Source organism: Coturnix japonica, chromosome 4, assembly GCF_054131305.1.
Source record: "Coturnix japonica strain WE chromosome 4, WE-NBRP24, whole genome shotgun sequence".
Taxonomy (NCBI): Eukaryota; Metazoa; Chordata; class Aves; order Galliformes; family Phasianidae; genus Coturnix; species Coturnix japonica.
Genome location: NC_140666.1, coordinates 11681263 through 11702285, shown reverse-complemented (window position 1 = coordinate 11702285; position 21023 = coordinate 11681263). Strand labels below are relative to the sequence as shown.

Below are 21023 nucleotides of genomic sequence, written 5' to 3'. Positions count from 1 at the left end.
AGATAAATGGAAATACACAGCTCTGACTCATCTGTGCTGAAGCAAAAAGCCAAAGTAATTCAAGCTGCCGTGTATCAGCTCTGCCACACTTGGTGCTTGGAGCTTCAGCACTGACAGGAACAGCAGAAGGCACAGCAGTTGGCTCTCAACCCAAGCTCAGTACAAATACCTTCTTCTAAAACCTTACAGTCACTATAGGGGTGGTACACCCAAAGGACTGCACATTTGGGTTAGTTGGTAAGTCCTTTCTTTCACCTCTCAGTGTCACAGAGTGAACGTTTCCATCTCTGAGCTTGCAAAGCATGAGCCCAACTCCAGGCACACCTACCTGAACAACATCATTACAAGCATCCAGGAAAATACAGCCTTTGGATTCTTTGGAAATTTTCTCATCTTTGTAGGAATTAAGAATGTAGGAGCCATCTGTGAGTTGTGACAGGTAAAAGTATCTCCTCTTGAATACCTGCAAAAGTACAATGTCTCACTTGTGGAAGTACTCACTCTGCTGGATATCACAAGCAACAGCCTCAGTTTCTGCCCTCCTGCTATTGAGGAAATATTAACAAGAAGCACTGATGACCCTTGAGTGTTGTAGATGCACCCCTCTGAGAATTACTTGGTTTTGTAACGAGAGATTTTGTCATATGCTTCAATTTTAATGTCTTTGTTGTTATTATGACTTTGTCCAGCTAAAGCAAAGCCCCAGGGCTTCCAGCTCCTCTTTCAGCTGGCTCTGGCCTCGGTTACCTGCACATGGCAAATCCAGATCAGTGCAACAGTTTCATCGCACCCTCCAGAAGGTATTTCTAGAGCTTTTTTTTTTTTTTTTTTTTGATAAAGACCTCAGAATTACAAAGTAAGTCTCCAGAAGACTTTGGAAGAGACATGAGGAAATTCCTAGCACTCAAATGCAAGCCAAAGAACACTGCAATCCATGCAAGTGCTCGTGGTTTCATTTATTGCGGTTTTGTGCTGCCATTTTTTTCTAACACATCTATTTTCATGAGCTGGCTTTGGCTTAGAGTGTTCAGTTCTCACCCCAGATTCAGTAGGTTTGAGAGGGGTATTTGTATGTTTGAGTTATTGTTATGAAGACTGAATTAATTCATTAGCCAACACACTCTCCAGCTTTCTCTCAGAACACCTTCCTTTGCACTTGTCAGCTCATAGGCAATGGACTATAATTCAGGAGAGCATTTTGGCAGCAGTTAAGGCAGCACCATATGCTGGCAGGTGTGTGAGGCACAGGGTGCATCTCACAGTGGCTGGATATCACTCTTAGCAGAACCACAAAGCACCCCAGGGTGAGCAGCATCGCAAAGCTCTAAGTGTTCCCATTGTTCTAAATACATGGAATAGCTACAAAAGAACACAACATTTTTCACCCCAGATGGGAGACTACCAGTAATTCTATTCCCCCATCACTGCTGACACAATCACATGCTCAATAAAACCACTTGCATGGAACTGGAAGGGAGCACTGTGCCCAACCCCTCTGAATGGTATCCTCTGGGATCATTTAGATGAGTAGCTTGCTGCAGGGACTGCAATTACCAACAAAGAACCTCACTGCAGCCATCCCTCAGCTGCACAGCTGAGGATAACTACACAGAATTCTCTCTGTGCTGTAAGAAGGCAGCTGCATGATGGAACATCAGACAGGCTTCTCGCCATGGCAAAAGCCTGTGGTGGAACTATTAAAAATTTCCACTGCAAAACCAAAGCAATGTCAGGCCAGATTATGTGTAAGGGAGAACAAGAGACAAGGCAGCTGTTGCTTTGAGGTCAGTAGTGCTCTGTCTCAGTGACATCATCCCTGCTTTCAGAGCAAAGACTTGTCATTTCAGTTTAAAGCTGCTGTCTGTACATATTTCCTACCAGTAAGGAAACTATCAATTTGCAGTCTTCTTTGCAGAGCAGCTGTTTGTTATTTAAATTGCCTTCCTCTTCCTAGCCTCTGCTGCTTACTATGAAAACAATCTTGGCTTACTTGAGCACACTTTGCCTCCTTGCTCAGCTTGCCTGTTGTGATTTGAAGTGCATTGGGCTTAATTTCTGAGAAGGGAAGGATCAAAAGCTGTTTCCAGACTGTGTTTTCCAGCCCATCTTGGGATGCCCTACAAGAGGGGTGGACACACCCAAGCCTGAAACCACCCCTGCACTCCCATTGCCTTTAGAGATGGGATCCGAACTTAAAAGAGGTTGCATCTTGTTCACAATTAACCTAAAACAGGATAAGCCTCACCCTCATGGTAACAGTGATTGTGCTGTTGACATTTGCTTTGTGCAGCCAGCCTTGCTTTATCACACCGCCCTTCTGGGAGCACAGTGATGAGGAGTCCTGAAAGAGAGCAAAAGACCAGAAAAACAGCAGGTCAGCTTAATTGCCTCCCATGTAAAATCCCCCTGGGACACAAGGGTATGTCTGCACTGGAAAGCAATATTGTTAACCACAACGACGTAGTTAACCCCATAGTGTAGAATGCACACTTAGCACAGTGTTATCACAAAAAAAAATTCAGAGTCATCTCTTTCCAACAAAGAAACAAACTAGTTTGGGTCACCTTTCAAAGGGGAAAATACATCTACGCTGACAGAGCTGCACAGGGGTTTTGCAATGAGGAAATGCATGTTGTATTTCAAAAAGCTGGGGAAGTAGGACGTTTTCTAGATGGTCTGTTTGGCCAGTTGCAAAATGCAGCACCTTGGATTTATTTCATCATTTCCTTTTGCATAAATCAACTTTCCATTTTCAACTGAGGCAAAAGAACGCGAAACCCAATTAGCTGAAATGTGACTGACTTGTTTCGCGTCTATCAAACCAGAAAGTTTCAAGTGACCCAGCTGCACTGTTCTTGGCACACCGGCTGGGATTTCTACCTTTGTCCTGCCTTGTGCTCCCAGAAAGGGAGAGCAGCCCTCCACCCACACCTGGCAATGACCTCCACTAGGGACAGAGGGAAACGAGATGAAAGAAACTTGCCCTGTCCATTCCAGTGACTCAGCAGCAAAGGTGGACCTGGACTATCTGCCAATGAGCTATCAAAGCACTGCTTGATTATCATCTCCTGCATCCAAAACAGCAGCTTTTTCAACTCTTTTCTTGCCATACTTCCAACGAAAAGTTTCTAATGCTTTATTACCCTGGGTAAAACAACCCACAGTTTCTCTTTCATAATGCTTCAACTTTTTTTTTTTCATCCAGAGAATTAAGAGAATTCTTTTACATGAATTTCCATTGCATATCCTCACATAAATGTTCTGTCAGGAAACTGTAACAGAATCCTTTAGATACAGCCAAGCCAAAAGACATAAATGCCAAAATATCTGCCAAGGTACTCGGAAAACTCTTCCATTACCAGCATCGGTAACTGCATTTGTTTGTGTATTTGGGACACTGATCAGAAGAAACCAAGATCTCCACCACATTTGGATAGCATATCTTGGTCTCTTTACTTTCTCAGGGGCATGCTGATAAGATATCACACAGCTCTGTCTTCAGCCAAAAGTGGATACTATTAAGGAGGTAACAGCTCAAGTGAACAGTATACTACCAACACAGCCAGATTAAAGAATTAAAGCCAGATCTGACAATACATTTCCATCTAGGAAAAAGCCATCTCAGCCCTAACAAGAAATGTGCTGGGACATACATAACATTTACTAAAAGCACGCTGAAATAATGCTCCAGAACTACAGCGCTATAAGAAAGAAACTTCTCTGTTCCTAAATCTGCTCCTTAGCAGCATCTCAGTGCCATGCAGATCTTAAAACAGCCGGACTAAACTTCTTACGCTGTAACCTAAGAATTCTTAATGCCAAGTGTGTGAATTAAGCTTCACATAGGAAAGTGATACCCTCCTTCTGCAGAAAATGTGATATATGCAGTAAGTAAGAACTGCAGATGATGAGGCAGAGCACAAACCTTTTGAAGAAGAGGACCCTGATATAGTTATATCTATGTGCATCATGTGGCTGGAAACCAAACTGTCTGCTTTAAATTATGGCCATGAAGAATTTCACTTAGTTTGTCACTTGGCTTCTTTTTTTTCCCTTCTCTTTCATTACTGCACTGAATCAAATGGAAAAGCCTTGAAAAACTTGATGGCTCATCTTCCACCTAATTTAGGAGACTCTTGGCTCCAGCAGATTATCTCGTGCCACTTTCAATTACATAAGTGACTCAGTTCTGGCCCCGTACCTGTAGTATGAAGCACCACCGCTGGGAAGTGAGTTCTGACTTTGCCTTCTGAAATCAGCTTTTTAGCAGATCTTAGGGTGGAATATGTAAAACATTTTCTCCTTACCTCATCTTTTTCAAAGTCTTCATCGATTTCAAACACATGGCTTGGAATCTTGTCTGGCCTGAAGGATTTGCTGAAATCACAACACATTTGAATTGTTAATGACTGGGAAACACAGATCCTCTACACCAGCTATCCCACGCCACTTACACCAGCAAGTTCTGCAGAAGATGCTAGAAGGCCTCCACTCCTTACAGCTGGAGAGAGCCAACTTCTAAGCGCACCCTGTAGAAGCTAGGTACAAAAACCACACAACTAGCTTTCCCTGTTCTAGCTGTTTGCCTCTGCAGAGGTTTTTGCTGACCTGCATTTGCAGGCTCATCTGTCTTCCATCTCACTAAAAGTGAAGCCAGATCAGGCTGCAAGAATGTTCGCAAATTTTAATATGATCTGATCAACACTTTTGCTCCCTTTCTGCCTCACTTCCCTGCAGGCTCTTCAGAACAGACCTATTTTGACTGTTTCTCCTAAGCCTGATCAAACCACGGCCCTGTGACCACACATTAGTATTCCAAGGGAGCGTGACACTTACCATGGCAACATCCGAAAGTCTCCAGAGTATTCCTCATATTTGTAGTTTACCACGTGCCAGTCGGAGCTGTAGGTTTTAATGCACTGGAAGGAAAACAATAGAGCTCTTTGAGAGCTACAGCAACCACAGCAAAACCATGCACAAGTCCAGAAGGTTATGGGCTGCTGGGTGAAGTAAGCAGGGTTGCTTCACTTATTTTGTGCTGCCACACAGAACTTACAGAACTTTTCAGCACGGAGACAAAAATCACACAGCATCTTGGCTGGACACAACTATTGATTTTGAATCTACAGAGCTCCGAGACTTTAAAAAAGGAGCAGTGATTTGGTTGGGGATTGCTTCCCAAGAAAGAGCTGATTTCCTGCCCTCAGAACTGCAGGGCCTTTCAGTCAGGGCTGACTGTCACTTTGCACTTATTTCCACTGCCCCTGGAGGGAAAAGGTCCTAGAGAGCAGCATTTTGCAGAACAAACCTGTAGCCCTCAGGATGTTGTGCAGCCCAGCCCTGCTGCATGCTTGCACCTCACAACTCAAGCTACACACACTCTCTCAGTACAAACCTGCTGTGAAGAAGCAAAGCACAAGTGGTGCATGTGGGAACTAACTAGTGCAAACACCCTGCCAGCAATCAGCTCTTCCCATGCAGGAAAAAACAATCTGCAACCTTACAGACCAGCATCTACAGCATCTTGCCTAAGGGAAAAGGTGCTGTGGCCAGAAGCTGAGTGGACTTTTGCCCCTACCTCTTTGACAAAGAGGCTCTGCGCTTTCTTGAGAGCATCTTCTGGCACTGTAGACTGGACAGTCCTTCTCTGCCGACTGATGACTGAGAGCTGCAGGGAAAAGAGGAAAATGGTTTCAGTGCAAACTGGGTCTCCAGGGTTTGATGCTTGTTTTGAATAAACGCAGTGGGCCCAGGGGGTCATTTCAATCACCAGGGGGTCATTTCACTTGTATGTGTCAGTAACGCAGCCAAAATCAACGTGTGGCCAAGAGTGGAAATTTTCCAAGGTAAGCAGGACTGGAGATGAATGAGCCTCAAAGAGGAAAAGCAGCCAGCACAAACTCACAGACACATCTTCGATCGGAAATATCAGCAGGTCCCGGAGGGGATCGCTGTAGATCTGAACTTTGCGTTGGAGGATCACGTTCTCATAGTCCAAGGGTTCAACCACTTTGGTTTTTTCCTGTAGGAAAAATAGAAGAGAGTAACAAGTGAATATATATAAAATAACTAGTAGCCAACACCTTGTACATAATTTAGTCAGATGTCTTCAAACCACGTTACCAATGGATTGCCCATTAACTCAACAATTGGATGCACGCACGATGCAAGGAAGCACTGGCACACATGCTTTGCAGTGATGGAAACAAGGGGTTAAGTTATTCAGGCCTGGTTATAAACTATAGGAAGAAAGCAAGTACTGCGCTGCTCTTGCCTAGGCACAGTCTCTAATTTCTTAATAGAGCAAGAAATCCTCCTGGACAGGCCGCAGCTTTAACAGCTGCAAGCTCCAGCTTCTTCCAGTATGAGCACAGCTCAGCAGCAACACAGGCTCCTGCACCAGCACAAAGCTGGTTTCAATAGATGAGCTGATGAGAGTCTTTGGAAAGGTGCTGCTGGCAGGATGGGAACAAGCCGCCTGCAATTCCAGCACAGGGATCTCTCTCTGTGGAAGGAAGATCCCTCTGGAAATGCAGGAGAGCCCTCTGCATAAACCACACCCATGGCTGGAAAACTCTAGAGCCTGGCTTTGCTCTTATTTACATTGCTGGGCAGCAAGAGGAACTTCTCCAAAATCCCTGGAGTCATCACAAAAACTATTAGGAAAATGCCAGCACGTTTTCTCTTGCATTACTTCTGTTCATGACGCAAGTGCAGAAAACAGAGCTTTAAAAAAAGAAAAGCCCACACACACCACAAAGGTGTGTGGCAACTTCCAAAGCATCATCTCAGCTCTCCAGCCCTAGACTTCAGCATTTGTAAGCACAAATCAGGCACTGCAGTTGTGAAAGTTACTCTGCACACCAAAAGCAAACGCATGACACCATATGCACATGTATAGTTACAATAAAAGAGGAAGGAAATTCCAATACGTCAGTTTTGTCTCTGTTTGAATTCCAGCTAAAAGTCTGCTGATGCCTGGCCATGCTATGGATGGTTCTAACATGTGATGCCAGGCTGACAGGTACCCATGGCAGAGCATGCCCCTGCAGGTGGAGCTGCCCACTCTTAGAAAAGGAATGTCAGAATCTCCTTAATCATCAGCAAACTTAACTGAATATTTTCACTTGGACAAACTGTTCCCATAGCTCCCTGGCTGTTCCTCCATTCCAGGCACATACCTGGCAAGCTCATAATATGCCCAGTGAAATACGAGGTGAAATATTTTCCCCAAAACACTTCAGAAATGCAAGGAGGGTACCTCTCATACCGTGTTTCTCAGGGCTGCATCCCAGCAGCAAGATGACATCCCAGCTGCTTGCTGAGGGAGGGCAGCACGGAGCCTGTGTGCAATCTAACCTGTGTTACCAACATGAGCAGTGTCTCAGCGTTACCTGTTTTACCCCGCTTCTGACCGTCTGCAGAGAATGTCTTACTTTTGACTGGGGAAAGTACACCTCCTGCCTCAGGCATTCTTGCATTCCAAATGTCTATTTTCCATGCTTGCAGGAATCCAGAAGGGATTTGCTCAGTTGAAACGGTTCCCTCTTAATCGCTCTTTGGAAATCTTTGCCTCACTCCTAATGCAGCCCTAAAAGAAAACTACTGAGCAGTACTGCAGCATCACAGGGAGCAGCCCACTGGGTTACAGCTGGGGAAGGGCAGTGTGGCCCCAAAGAGAGCCCACGCTGTGATGTGAGAGCTGCCAGTCCCAACACTGCTTCTGCTCCAAGATCTGAGTTGCACAGGGATCTCATGTAGAAGAAAAGGACTGCTAGAAAAACAGGAGTCCCTAAAACCCAGCAGGAAGATAGGGAGAAGGGATCCAGCTTTTCTTCAGTTAGCCTCACACTCCTTAAATGCTTAATTGAATTTGGTTAATCATCTGAAGCACCAGTCTTATTGCATTACAACGCTACGTGCTGCTGTGGATTTGCCAAGCCTGGCACATTAATGTGACTTAAGACATCGGGATGCTCACAACCTGCTCTCCCATTTGTGGGTGTAAGGTCTGGTGTCCTTAAATCTCAACAGCTCTGCTGCCATCCCCACAGCAATTCCACCAGCACACCCTGCATGAGCTGCTTAAACTCACACCAGCTCACCCTGCCCTAGGTTAAGGGTGAATTAGATTCCTTCCAAGAGCCCTGTGCATTGCCGTGGTGTTAAGCAGTGGCTTTGGGCACTCTGAATTCAGCTGTGTGATGGCCCTTTGCAGCACGAGTGCAAAACAACACTGCATGCAGTGCACCCTGCGTGACATAACGGAGTCAGTTGTCACAGGCCACGAGGGGAACCACAGCAACGTCTCAAAGGATGTAGGTCAAGCCATATGCAAGCAGAGCAACTGCTGAGGAAAGGATGTGGTGTGGCCTCTGCCTGCTGCCACGGAAACACGGACATCTCCGTCAGTCTGTCGGGGCTCTGCAAACAGAGCTGCAGAGCAGGAGGGAGCCCCTGCTCCCCCGCTGGTCCCAGCAGGGCAGTAGATAAAACACTAAGCCCTGAAAAGCAGATTTTGAAGTCTTAGTTCTGATGAGCAAGGTTCAATCACACCGCATGGAGCAGACCCGGCCCTGCCGCCCAGTGCTGTCACAACAGCAGATGGCACCCACCAAAGCCATTATGAAAGCAGAGGAAGAACTATTACACTAAAGCAATTAGAGTCTGAGAAACCACAAATTCCTCTACAGGGAAAGCCAATATTCAAGTGCAAAGAAATGCTAACAGTCTAGCAACAAACCCAACGTGCAGTGCTGCCAAAGCAGGCCTGCTCTGGGGCTGCTCTGCCAAAGCACGGGCCTGCATGAGGGATGGGTGGTGAGCAGGGCCTGGCTGGGTCATGAGCTGCTCTTGGACAATGGCACGAGCAAAACAACAGCCCATCTATTACACTATTGACTCTCCACTAAGAAGCAATCTGGCTGGCATTTGAACAGGAAATTCAATTGAATTGCTTCAACAGAAACATGCCCACGACCGCCAGCGCAAGGCAGCACAAAGAGCCAGGCCCCAGGAAAACCCCATAGAAACGTCCCCAGACTCACTGCTCTGAGCCATCTCCTGTCTGTAGCCATAAAAATCCTTATGTTTGCTTTCTAAGCAAGGGTTCACACATTCAACTGGAAAGGGCATTTCTATTTTCAACTTTTATGGCTCTGAACACAGCGGCCACCTGCCTTCTAATGTCCTGCATTTAAACTGTACAAATGTGGTATCGTTTTTATTATGTGAATAATGTTTTTCTGAGCTTGCGCTTTCCCATAACTGCTACAGGTATAACCACAGTTATACTACTGTACAGAAAGTGAAGGAAAAATGTTTAATTCGAGGTTATTTTAAAACAGCAGCCTAGGGAAAACCATCAGAAACGGGTGTATTTTCAGTGCTTTCAGGCTTGCTCTCATTTAAAACAAACAACATCCAGGGAAGAAAGCAATGTGATGGCAAACCCAGCTGGTTTGGCTCTGCGTTATTCAGTTTGCTCATTGCATTGACACCCGCCCCGCGTGGGCTGACGGCTCAGTTTTCCCCCTGCTCAGCAGAAGGCAGCCCCAAAAGAACCCAGAGCCCCAGCATAGTGAATGCACCACTCTCAGCTTTCACTTCTCCCCTATGGCCCACAGTGGGTACAATGCTTGGCCATCCCTGCCTCCACCAAAACACTCCAAGGCTCAGCAGCACCCGGCAGCATGGTAGGTTTTCAATTCCTCAGAAGTGAAGCTTGACCCAGAGCCACAAACCCACCCTCACAAAGCAGCTACAGACACAAGTGACCTGTATACTGAAAGTGATGCTTCTCTGAAGTGTCTGAAAGAACAGGAAGCAGCACAGACCATATGTACATAACAGTGTATGGTCTCAGGCTGTTCCCAAAATCTAGTGAGCATTTTACTGCCCATTTAATACTTCATCTGCAACCTTGTAATACACTTAGGTGCAACACCTAGCAAAGCACAGATATTAAAATGAATCCCGTAGGACCAAGAGGGTGAAATACACAGAAAATAGGAGACAAATTCAAAATGGGGAATTGATTCAAAGTTCAAGAGGCAAAAAAGAGGAAGCACACACCCCTTGGCCATACCAACCACAGACACAGCGCTTCCGAGAGCAGCATCAGCCCAGGGAGGGACCCATTCCTACCACAACACATAACCTGCAAATGCAGAGAGACCACTCAAACAGAGAAGAAAACTCCCCAGTTAGGGCGTTGCTCATGAAACCTGGAGGTCATGGGAAAGTTTATATGGAGTCTGGGAACCAAAAAACCCACTTGGCAACCCCCATGGGCACATGGAAGTTAGGGATTTCACTCCATAGAAAAGCTTTTCCAAAGGCAGGGGTTCAGAGACTGCCAGTCATGGCACTCTCAGACCGTGTAACCCTAAAGAAGGTTTTAATTTAAGTAGCACATCTGTGGCTCTTCACTTTCTCAGCCCCAACTCCAGCACTGCCATCTGATCGCATTTGCAGGCTCTAGCTCCTGCTTGCAGGAAGGTTGGAGCGCTAAGTTCAAAAAAAGCCTAGTTTCATATATAATTCATCATACCAGGAGCCTGGGCAGAAGGGAGAACAACAGAAAGTGAGAAATACTTTGCTTGCCTATCCAACATCTGGAACCATCGTAACCCAGTACAACACCAAGCAGCGTCTTTGGCCCTATGCCTTCAGAAGCAGAGGAGAGAAGAAAGAGGTGAAAGCAGAGCAACAGGGGAGGAAGGGCAAGCAGGGTGGCAGCGTTAGTCAGCACAGATGGCAGCAGGCACAACACGGCGCAGCCTCTCTGCTGCCAAGTGGTTTGCAGGCTTCTCAGCACAGCCACGTTCAGAGGAGGAGCCAGGAGGGAGGCAAAGATGCAGCTCCCGTGGGATGGTGCTGCAAGCACGGCTGTCAGCTGGATGGGACTGCAGGGCCCAGGGCGAGCTGGACAGACATGGACTATGGTAAAACCACAGGGATGAAAAACAGTCAATACGGCTGGGTATGAGCAGGCCAAGACTATTTTTATGCTGTCTAGAGAGAAGGAGGTTTAAAAACACAAGACAAACGCCTGGACAGAAATCCTAGCTGTGCTAGAGGTGCAAAGCCCTGTGACCTAGGAAGAGTTGGCCTCAGTTCTGGCTCAAAACCCTGGGAGGGCTTTGTATGAAGGACAAGGGGGTATGAGGGGGTGACAGGCAGAGGGGATGGCTATTGTGGAGAAGCTCTTGGGAAGGCTGAGTTGAGTCTGGAGACAGGGGTTGGACAGAAGCAGAGCCCAGGAGACACTGGGCAGGAAGGAAGGAAGGAAGGAAAGGGTTCAGCTCATCTGTTTGCTTCTGTCCCAGCAGCAAACAGGTCCTCTCTCTGGCATTGTGGGATCTCTGGTTTGCAGGTACCAGCATTGTCTTTGAGAGCATCAGTTTCAGATAAACGCTTGGAGAAAGCTTGACAAAATGATTAACAAGTTGATGTCAGGAGAGACACATAAACATTTACACATTATTACTGCTCAGTCCTGGCAAGTAAAAGTGAATCAGGGTCTAAAGCACCTTCAGACTGGCCTAGAGATGATAGGAAGTCAGGATAACCTTCATTTTCCTTCCACTTATTTAGAAGCGGACTCCACACTTGACAGTCTTTAGGAGATCACATTTTGAAGCTTAGATCTGCAGCCACGAGGGACAGAGATGCTGGCTTTTTCTCATGAAAGCAAAGAAATTTGCACAATCACTTGAGCTAAAGGAAGCAGCTGTTTAACAGTGGTGGGTTTGCAGCCGACCTGTGCACGTCACCTCTGAAAACAGCACCCCAGTCAAATAGGAAACACACCACCAGAGCCTGGTTGTAGCTGGGGAACACCACAGCATTCCCAGCCCCCAGATACACCCGAAACCCCACTTCTCCTTGCATTCATGGATACATCCTGGCTCAAACCCAGCCATGCTGCCCATAGAACAGAGCTCAGTGCATCCCTGCATCAGCAGAGATGCAACTGCATCCAGCTGAGCATCTGCTGTGGAGAGAGAGATGGAAACGCAGCACTGCTCTGATTTTCTCCTCTGAAAATAATAGCACTAATAGAAACTGGCAATAAGCTGCTGGTTTCCATGGGACAGCTGAGTTTCTGCCAGACGTGAATTCTCAAAGCATTCTGTAAGCACAGGCATGCTAAAAAAGGGGAACTAGTAATTACAACAACAATAATACTTGTTATTTATTTAAGCTCTTAACTGGAGCACCCCAAAGTGATTTTCGGATGTCACTGCTATTTCATCATTTATTTATGTAGTACGAGTTTTATATTTAGCATCCAGTTCCAGAAGATCCAACTTCAGAACATCTTAAAACGATTAATTGCACATAAGCAGAACCCCTCCCTTTCCTGCCTGCTCCCAAAACTCCTTGTTTTTCACTCAAGAAACCACATACTCTGGGCCAAGCCAGCCTTGCAGCCACTCCTGCAGGCAAAACCGTGGCTGGGAGCTCACCCCAGTCCCTGCATCACTGCTGCAGGGAAACCAGAGCAGGAAGTCACAGATGGGTTTTTGGGTTGCCTTAGCAATAAGGTGAACACCCACACCAGTGAAGTCAAGCCCCAGAGACATCAGTGGTGATTGAAACAGCTCAGGAAGTTGTCTGCGTAGCTCCCACCTCAGCTCTGCCTGTGGTAGCTGCAAAGGTAAATGGTTTTCTCTCCTGTAAGCTCTGTGTGGCTGTCTGCCACCTCTGCCTCTCACCTCTCCTGACTCAGTGGCTCTGCAGATGCATTGGGGTGAACTGCACAAAAAATGCACCACTCACGGATTCACCACTTCCACCAAACACCTGAGAAAAGGGTGAGCCACGGCTTTTGTTTTACTTTGAGCCATTATCCACCCCAAGCACTCAGCATGCAAGATGTGATCCTGCCCTCCATCTGTGCTCTCCTAGCACAGCACAGCTCCAACCCACGTCCCAGGCTCCCAAAAACCACCAAAATATAACTCTAAGTACGGCTGTCACAGAAAAATAGCTATAGCACCACAACATGACCAAGTCCTAACTTTGTCCAGGACAGAAGCCACCCTTCTAGCTGCACCTTTGCCATGTCCCTACTCAGGGCATAGAGAGGCCAGGCTGCTGCAGTGGGGATGTCACTCAGTATGGAGTCAGGGCAGGAGGAAGGAGCAAGGATACGCTGGACCCAAGCAGTGGTCTCCTTCCACACAGGCACTCCCCAAGGACAGCCCCGTGACAGGAGTTATTAATAGGAGAGAGAAAGAAATTGCATTTCAGCAAGAAAGGAGAGAGGGGTGAGAAAGGGGTTAGGAACAAGCAGACCTGACCCCATTAGAGAAGCGGCGGGAGGCAGAGAAAAGCTGTAAAGATGAGACAGGGCTGCGCTGAAGGGAACAGCCAGCAAGGGAGAGCTTTGATTTGCAGTTTTTAAGGGAATGAAAGAGATGGAGGAAGATGGTGTCAGGGAATCATACTCCAGTATTTCTAAGATGAAATAGTGCCCGCAAAGGCACACAAACCCATCCTTCTCTTCCTTGGCCAGAACAGCAGCGAGGAGGCCAATTAAGCAGGGAAACCTAAAACCACAGCCCTAAGACTGGTTGCTCTTCAGCTGCTGTGTGCGATTGTGATTTGCATTCTCAGGCCATAGAAATGTCAAATGCTTTGTTAATTTTGCATCATTAGAGATGATAAATCGGTGTGCAAAGAGCTAAATGGAATCATGTAAGAGCCACCAAGCTGCCTATATAAAAGGATGCTATAATACGCGCTCCAGCAGCCCAACTTCAAACACTCCTGGTCCTTAGGGGAGGGAGGGGTACACTGCAGATATCTCCAGATACCAGGAAGGACTGAAACAAATCCCCACAGCCATCCCCTCACTGGATTCTTGAGCACACCAAATCTCCATCCGCATTGCTGGCAGTCGGCTTCCAGCACTGCTGACAACCATCTGTTCTGGGCACGGCCGGTGGCAGGTCAGGGCAGATGCTGTCAGTGCAGGGACACATGCATCTCCATGGCACTGCCTCCAGAACACAGCCAACCACTCTCAGCTTTGCCTGATGAGCACAAAAAGCACAGCCACAATGTTCATGAGATGTGGCAAGAGGTGTGTGCACAGAGCTCACATCCTCAGAGCCTTCCTGTAATGAGCTCAAGAAAACCTACTTCAAGGATGCTTTGGGAAAGATAAGACTTACTGTGTACATGAAGCTTATCACAGCCTCCAAAAACCTCAGGAAGGGGCTGCACTGAGCACAGCTCATCCTACAGCCCCCATTTCACAGCATAAGGAGGCACTGTTCTCTCTCCCAGACTGGGTGTCAGTGGAAGATGCTCTGGAGATTTGTAGGATGCAACTCCAGGTGGCTGCAAGATGTGCGGGCCTTGCTGCCTGCTGCAAAGTGATGCTCTTCACCCAGAGCACAACTGCTGTGCGCTCAGGAAGGAGCAGCCCTGACCACTTGCATTGCATGCGCAACCCAGGGCCATTTAGCACTGAGCTAAACGCAGTCCTTGACAGCAAAAGCACCAACACAGGAAGGCAAGTGATTAATTTTAAGAAGGCGTTTAAGTGTTTTCTATGAGTAATAACCTCACTGTGAGCACTTCCACAGAAGTCACCCGAGCACGTGGTGGTGGCACTCCGGAGGCAAAACTCCCACTGAAGCAAGGGCAGCATTTCCTCCCATGTCTCCAATACGTCTCTTTTGCTATTGAAGTTATGCAAACACAGCATATCGACTGCACCCAAAGGGGAACATGCATATATTCCGTGTCTCTCTTGAGCACTGAGATCACTACAAGCACTGCACATAAACAGCCTTCACACTGATCAAAGCGAACTTAGCTTATTAAAGGAGGATTCTATGCAGAAAGCTGATCTCCTCTGCAGGAGTATAAATTCGGTTGCATATAATATAGATTAAGCTGTTAGAAAAACACAGAGAGAACAAAGCGCCTTTTTGCTTCCAGTCAAAATCTCCCCAACATCACTCTTTGGAAGCTTTTTATCTCCTTCTTGGTGTCTGCCTGAAACCGAGTGGTACATACAAGCCCAGCCCAGCCCGGATCAAACAGAACCCATCTCCTCCTGGCATGCAGCCCACAGCCTCATGCCAAAGCTGCCAGCAGCAGCGTGTAACACGGGAGAGAAGGCTCTCTCACATCTGGATGGCAAGAATCAGCTCAGTTTGCACACAGATGATCTCCCACGCTGCAATTGCTGTGAGTCGATGTGCTGGCAGACACATGGCTGAAGCTGGGAGCATGCCTGGGTGCATGGGGCTCAATCCTGCAGCCACATCTCACTGCACGGCACACACATCACCAAGCAGCGCTACTGAGCTGGCCAGCACTCAGCGAGAGGAAAGCCTGCTGCTCAGATACAGAACTCCCACTCCGTGTCCTTTGGTGAAGCTGTGAAGGTATCTTCAGTTAACCTGAGATCTTCGCGGTCTTTCCCAACCTTAATGTTTCTATGGTTCACCCAAAGAAACAAGTCACCCCAGGCAGCTGGTCCGGCTTCCCAGGCTGAAGGCTATGCTGCAGCACCACAAGATTACAGTGTTCATTCTTCTGCTCAACTCTGAACCACTGCAGTAATGAGGGAAAGCTAAAATGACAGAAAGGAGAGGTGCAGGCATTCCTCCACCAGACCACACATCCACATCCACAGGGCATAGGCTGAGCTCCATCCTATGGCACTACTGTGGTTGCACAGGTCCAACATTAGTTGGCAGCTCCCTGTGGGCTCCTCACCCCCCTCCCATAGTAGTCAGTAACATCCCAAGTGTGGAGAAAAGGGGAGGAAGGAGGGTTTTGTTGAAGACCTGAGCCAAGAACACGAGTGTCCGTTCACTGCCAAAGGTCCTCTGGCTGCTCTCCTTAAGCTCCAACCTGGATCCTTCTCCTGGAATTCAACACTTTAGCTATGAATTTGTAGTTTGAACGCAGTATTTTACTACTGATTGCTCCAAGGTTCAAACTGCATGTAATCTGCCAGAATGCCATTGGGAGAACATTGGGAACAGCAGCATGGGAAGCGGAACAGAGGAGCACCAAGTGAAAGCTGCACTTCATCCTTCTTCATTCACAGGCACTGAGGTGTCTCTGGGCTCCCTGCCACAGCTGGATGCTACAGATCAGGAGTAGAGCCCCACTTGTAACAAGAGCAGCACTGACTGCACCCCAGTAACTGGTGCAAAGGAGGGACACAGGTACCCCAGGGCACCTGGGGAAGGCTGGAGTGAAGCACGGGACAGATCACCATTGCTCTTTTCATCCCATCTCTTTCACAGACACAAAGGAGTGAAGTTACCACCCAAGCCCTGACTGACTTGACTCCAGGTTTGCACACCAAAGAGAAGAATAAAAATTCTCCTTCTGCTCTACCAGTATAACTGGGGAACCAGGAACAGAAAGAGCACAACACGAGCTGCACTGCACCTGCAGGACCATGCTTTGGGAGCTGCCTCTCTGCCTTGCAGCATCGCGGTGTTCCTGCCTGGAGCTGCATCTCCTCTAACACACAAATTACAGCTCCGTGCAGGCTGACCTTTTCCATGACGTTAAAGGTTTTCCTCACAGAGATGTTTTCATTTAGCAGCATTTCATCCACAGACTGCAAATGGCTTCTTATTCCAGACGGCTCCTCCTCCTGAGGGAGTGCTCTGGGTGCCCAAAGTGCTGAACTCCAGCACATAGTGATAGAGCTTTGTGGCATCCACTCTCTTGGGAGGCAGATGAGTGCTCTGGTGCACACAGATCTATGCCCCACACTTTGCTCTCATCCATGCTCCCCCTTGTAGTTTCCTCTGGACACCAATCCCATCCCTTTCTTACCAAGGGTGGAGGGAGAGGAACCACCTTTTCCATGGAGCAACCTGAGGAGCATGCTCCTCAGCCATCATCACCAAGGGCGTCTGAAGTGCTAACCAAGACAGTCCTTTAAGCTCACACACCTCCTTTCCCACTCTCCGTAGGCTGCAGTACCCTATGGCTCTTCCTAGGGATGCAAAGTGCTGGGATTCATCCCTTTATTGCTGAACTGTCAAAAGCAGGAAACTCTGCCAAGAGCAGGAATCAGAGCCACCTGCCCCATCCTCCTCTGGTGCTTGGCTGCAAACACAGTGAGCAGAGCAGCAGCTCTGGGGATTTGCCATTCTGAAAGAGAATGAGAGAGAGCTGGCAGAGGTGGTGCAGGCAATGAAACCCTGGAGAGGCTCAGAAAGACAGTGGCTGCTGAACCCTGCCAGCTCCCGTAGGCTGCTGTCAGGGTTTCATTTATTTCCATCTGCAATCCCATCCATCCCTCCAGGCTCTGACAGAGGGCACACGGCACAGACATTGTGCCACCATTTGCCTGTAGGACACCAAAGCTCTTGAGGTTCTAAGCAAGAGGTTCTATCAGTTATTACGAAGCATTTATCTGTATGTATTGATGAAAGAGGGAAAGCAAACCCCATGGGAGCCTGTAAGGACGTAGGAAACAACAGCATTGGCAGAAGGAAACCAGGCTGGATTGTCACCATGACTTTGTTTGGCCTTAGGAATGAGTAAATTTACACAAAAACTCTATTTCATTAAGAACTTTTAAAACCCTGCATCTATTTGGCTCACACGAATAACGTACTTAATGTACTACTTGAGAACAAACAGGATTTATTCACTCAACTTGCACTGCACTTTCTGCATGTCCTGTTTCCTAACCTTCCATCAAAGTCAAGGTCAAGTGTGATTGCACGCTAGAGTAATTCAATGAGCAATAGTGAAACACATCCAACAGAGCTCAGGGAAGCTTTGAACTGCCCCCAGCATCCCCCCGGGGTATCGCAGCCAACATTTGCACAGCTGTGCACACAACAAAGACAACCTGCTGCAGCATCCCACATGGAGGGATGAAATGCATCCGATAAAACACGTGGCTTTCATCCCAGATGCTGAGGCACAGTTCCTGGGATGCTCACAGCAATGCCCAATGTGGCTCTTGCCAGGCTGTATCCTTCAGTCCCACCCTGTTTGCTTATCACCTTCACCATGCCTGCACCCCACCAGCATGAGCTCCAGTCTCTGTTTGCTCACTGCCCCCCACAGATGGATCCTCATTGATTCGTGCTCCCACCAAACAAGTACCACCTAAGTAACGCAAGGTGACAGAAGCATCGGTTCCTGCGATCCTCACACCTCTGTAGCACATTCAGATGGGCACGGAGATGGCAGGCGGCAAGCGGAGCTGAATACATCACAACCCATAGGAAGGAGTACCCGAGGAGGGCATCGCGCTCCTGCCCCGCCCTCCCCCATCTCCTGCCCGGCTCAGCCGCGCCCTGCCCGGCCCTTCTCCCCAGCCCAGCGCACTCCATCCCTCGCTCAGCGCTGCCCACCCCCGCCATCCCTTTCCTCTTCCCCCGCTCTGAGCATCCCCTGCCCATCTCTCCCTCTTCCGCCGTCGCTCCCCCGGGCTGGGAGCTGCCCAAGGTACCGCCGCGCCGTATCGCTCCGTACCGAACCGGGGCTCCCCGCTTTGCCACTCACCAGCACGAAGGAGCTTCGCACCGCCTCCGAGACGCTCTGCCGGAGCTCGGCGGCCGTGCCCGGCTTGCTGAGCCGCTTCGTGAACTTCCTCACTTCCGACATGGCGACATGGTCCGAGCGGATCCGAGCCGAGCGGGGCCGCGCCGCGGGCTGCTGCCTCCCAGCGCCGGGCGGGGCCGGGCCGGGCGGAGCCGCTGAGCGGCGGGCGGGGAAGAGGAGGGACCGAGCTCAGCCCCCGCCCCGGCCCGGCCCCGCTTTGTCCCTTTAGCAGGTGCTGGGCGCTCCCCGGCCGCAGAGCCGGTTTCCGTGCCGTTAGGGCTGTTGCCTTCCTGTAAGGCTAAGCATCCAACAGGACGAGATCCTGTAGATAGCGCTGCCCTACCGTCACCCAAAGGGTGGTGACACCAGGGAGGCTGTGGATGCCCCATCCCTGCAGGCATTCAAGGCCAGGCTGGATGTGGCTCTGGGCAGCCTGGGCTGCTGGATGGTGACCCTGCACATAGCAGGGGGTTGGGACTGGATGGTCATTGTGGTCCTTTGCAACCCAGGCCACTCTATGTGTCCAAAGAATTTGCACATGTTGTGTGCTGTGGCTGATTGAATCCTATTTACAAGCACCACGCTGGAATTGTCAGCATGCTGTAAGTCACACAACATACAGAGAAACTGTTTAGATTATGAGAGCCAATGAATACAGCTATTATGATCCACACCACAGAATCTGTTATTTATGACTCCTAAAGCATACGAGCCAGTTATTGTTCTGCTTTTTAGCAGTTCATGGAAGGGGCAGCAGACACCATTTCATATTAAACACCACTCTGATCTTCCACAGCAGAGGCAAAACAAATCCAACAGTTTATACATGATTATGAAATATCTAGATGAAGGACAGAAAAGGAGGAAGTTTAATAGCTGGAGCATTAGCATTTGCACAAACATCTCTCCTTAAGGCTTTTCAGAATCTGTCTAAACTAGTTGTAAGGAAGCAGAAAGCTTTGTGACAAACAATTCCAGCTGTGGAGCACTGAGGTTCACTTCCTTATCCCTACTGCCAAAGGCATTGTAGACATTTCACCAGTCTCTATATGGCTGCTGGCCCCAGAGCAGGGCAGTCCTGCTCACCCTGCCTGCAGGAGAGAGCTCACACAGCCTGGGCCCCATTGGAGAACAAGAACCAGTGCAACACCAGTGATGGGGAACCAGCACTCACAGCAGTACTGTTTCCTGCCTTTGGTTTGTTAGATTAGGGAAAGCTCTGAGAGCAGCACCAAGATGGGTTATTTGACAGGAAATAAAATGATCCCTAGGGTACCCACCCCTTGTTTATGCAGTCAGAAGCAAGAAGTTCCCAGTGAGGTTATGAGCTTGATGCAGTGCCTGCAAGGGGCTGTGCCCAGTCACCATCCCACTCAGCTGAACCAAGGAAGAGCCAGCAAACTGAGGCCGTTTTGTGCAGCTAAGCATGGAAACAAAAGGAAAATAGAAGCAGTGAGGACACATGACATGAGAACAACATGCAGAAAGCTCTATCTCAGGAAGGCTGAACATCAGAATAAAAGTCTCAAGCACAACAATCACTAAGGCAGATAACAGAAGCCACAGCATTACTACAAGAGGAAGCCCAAGGTTGCAAGGCTTGCAGCTGTAGTCTGCTTTACCACGGGGGGAAAAAGGTCAGGGGTAGTTTATCAGCACTGCAGCGACATGTGAGAACACAGCAAGATTCTGGAGGCACCATGGAACTGCTCAGGGCACCTCAGAAAGCACAACTTTCTTGAACTCACAGCCTCAACATTTTCACCTGTCGAGGTCTCCAGGGTTGTTCTGTTCCCAGGAAAGGACAGAAAACACAGGCCTGCTTACAAAACGCAGTCATCATTGGGATCACTACTATTTCTACTCTTCAAAACATGGTTTGGTAAAATAATAGGGTTTCTTTTTTCCAGTGCATTTCTTACAAGTGTCTGAACTACCGCCTTCCATAGCATGGAAGATAAGCTAAAGCAACCAGTTTTTTTTTGCCTGACTCAACAGTTTGCAGCTGACCCCGATAGAAAATCTGGAACCCTACATATGGGGCTCCTGGGTCATCACTAAGAACCCATCAGACAAGCCATAGTGTTAGAGGCAGGCTTAGGGCTTCATTTCTCACATGCCATCCAAGGTAAAAAGACAGGTAATATCATTAGAAAATAATCCTGTTTTGTACTGCCTTCATTGCAGTGTGTGCCTATTTATCACCTTCAAATGGGCCTATCCCAGAAAAACACTTAACTAAGTGATTAACCGTAAGTAGGTGATTAATCCCGTTGCTTCACTTGGTTGGATAGAGGCCTGCATTCCTGCACTGAGCCAGCATGATTCAGACCCAGACCCAGGCATGACTTTTTGCTGGGAGGAACAGTTATGAGAACCATTACAACTTCACTTTCCTCACTGAACTATTTCTGGGAGCATATTCCAGCTGTGCAGCAGCACATGGATGCTACCTTTGGGCT

General features: G+C 48.2%; 1 protein-coding gene across 5 annotated transcripts in view; it reads right to left on the bottom strand.

Annotated features, from left to right (window-relative positions):
* Positions 1–18722, bottom strand: part of DOCK11 (dedicator of cytokinesis 11) — a 66582-nt gene extending 47860 nt beyond the window's left edge. For all 5 annotated transcript variants that reach the window (XM_015860400.3, XM_015860401.3, XM_015860402.3 and 2 more), the window contains exons 1-7: positions 18523–18722; positions 5906–6022; positions 5579–5668; positions 4837–4919; positions 4308–4377; positions 2246–2341; positions 329–463 (exon numbers count right to left, since the gene is read on the bottom strand). In XM_015860400.3, coding sequence (XP_015715886.2) covers positions 329–463; positions 2246–2341; positions 4308–4377; positions 4837–4919; positions 5579–5668; positions 5906–6022; positions 18523–18624 — 693 coding nt within the window. In that variant the 5' untranslated portion in view covers positions 18625–18722. The remainder of the gene's footprint in view (positions 1–328; positions 464–2245; positions 2342–4307; positions 4378–4836; positions 4920–5578; positions 5669–5905; positions 6023–18522) is intronic.
* Between the last annotated feature and the right edge of the window lie 2301 nt (positions 18723–21023).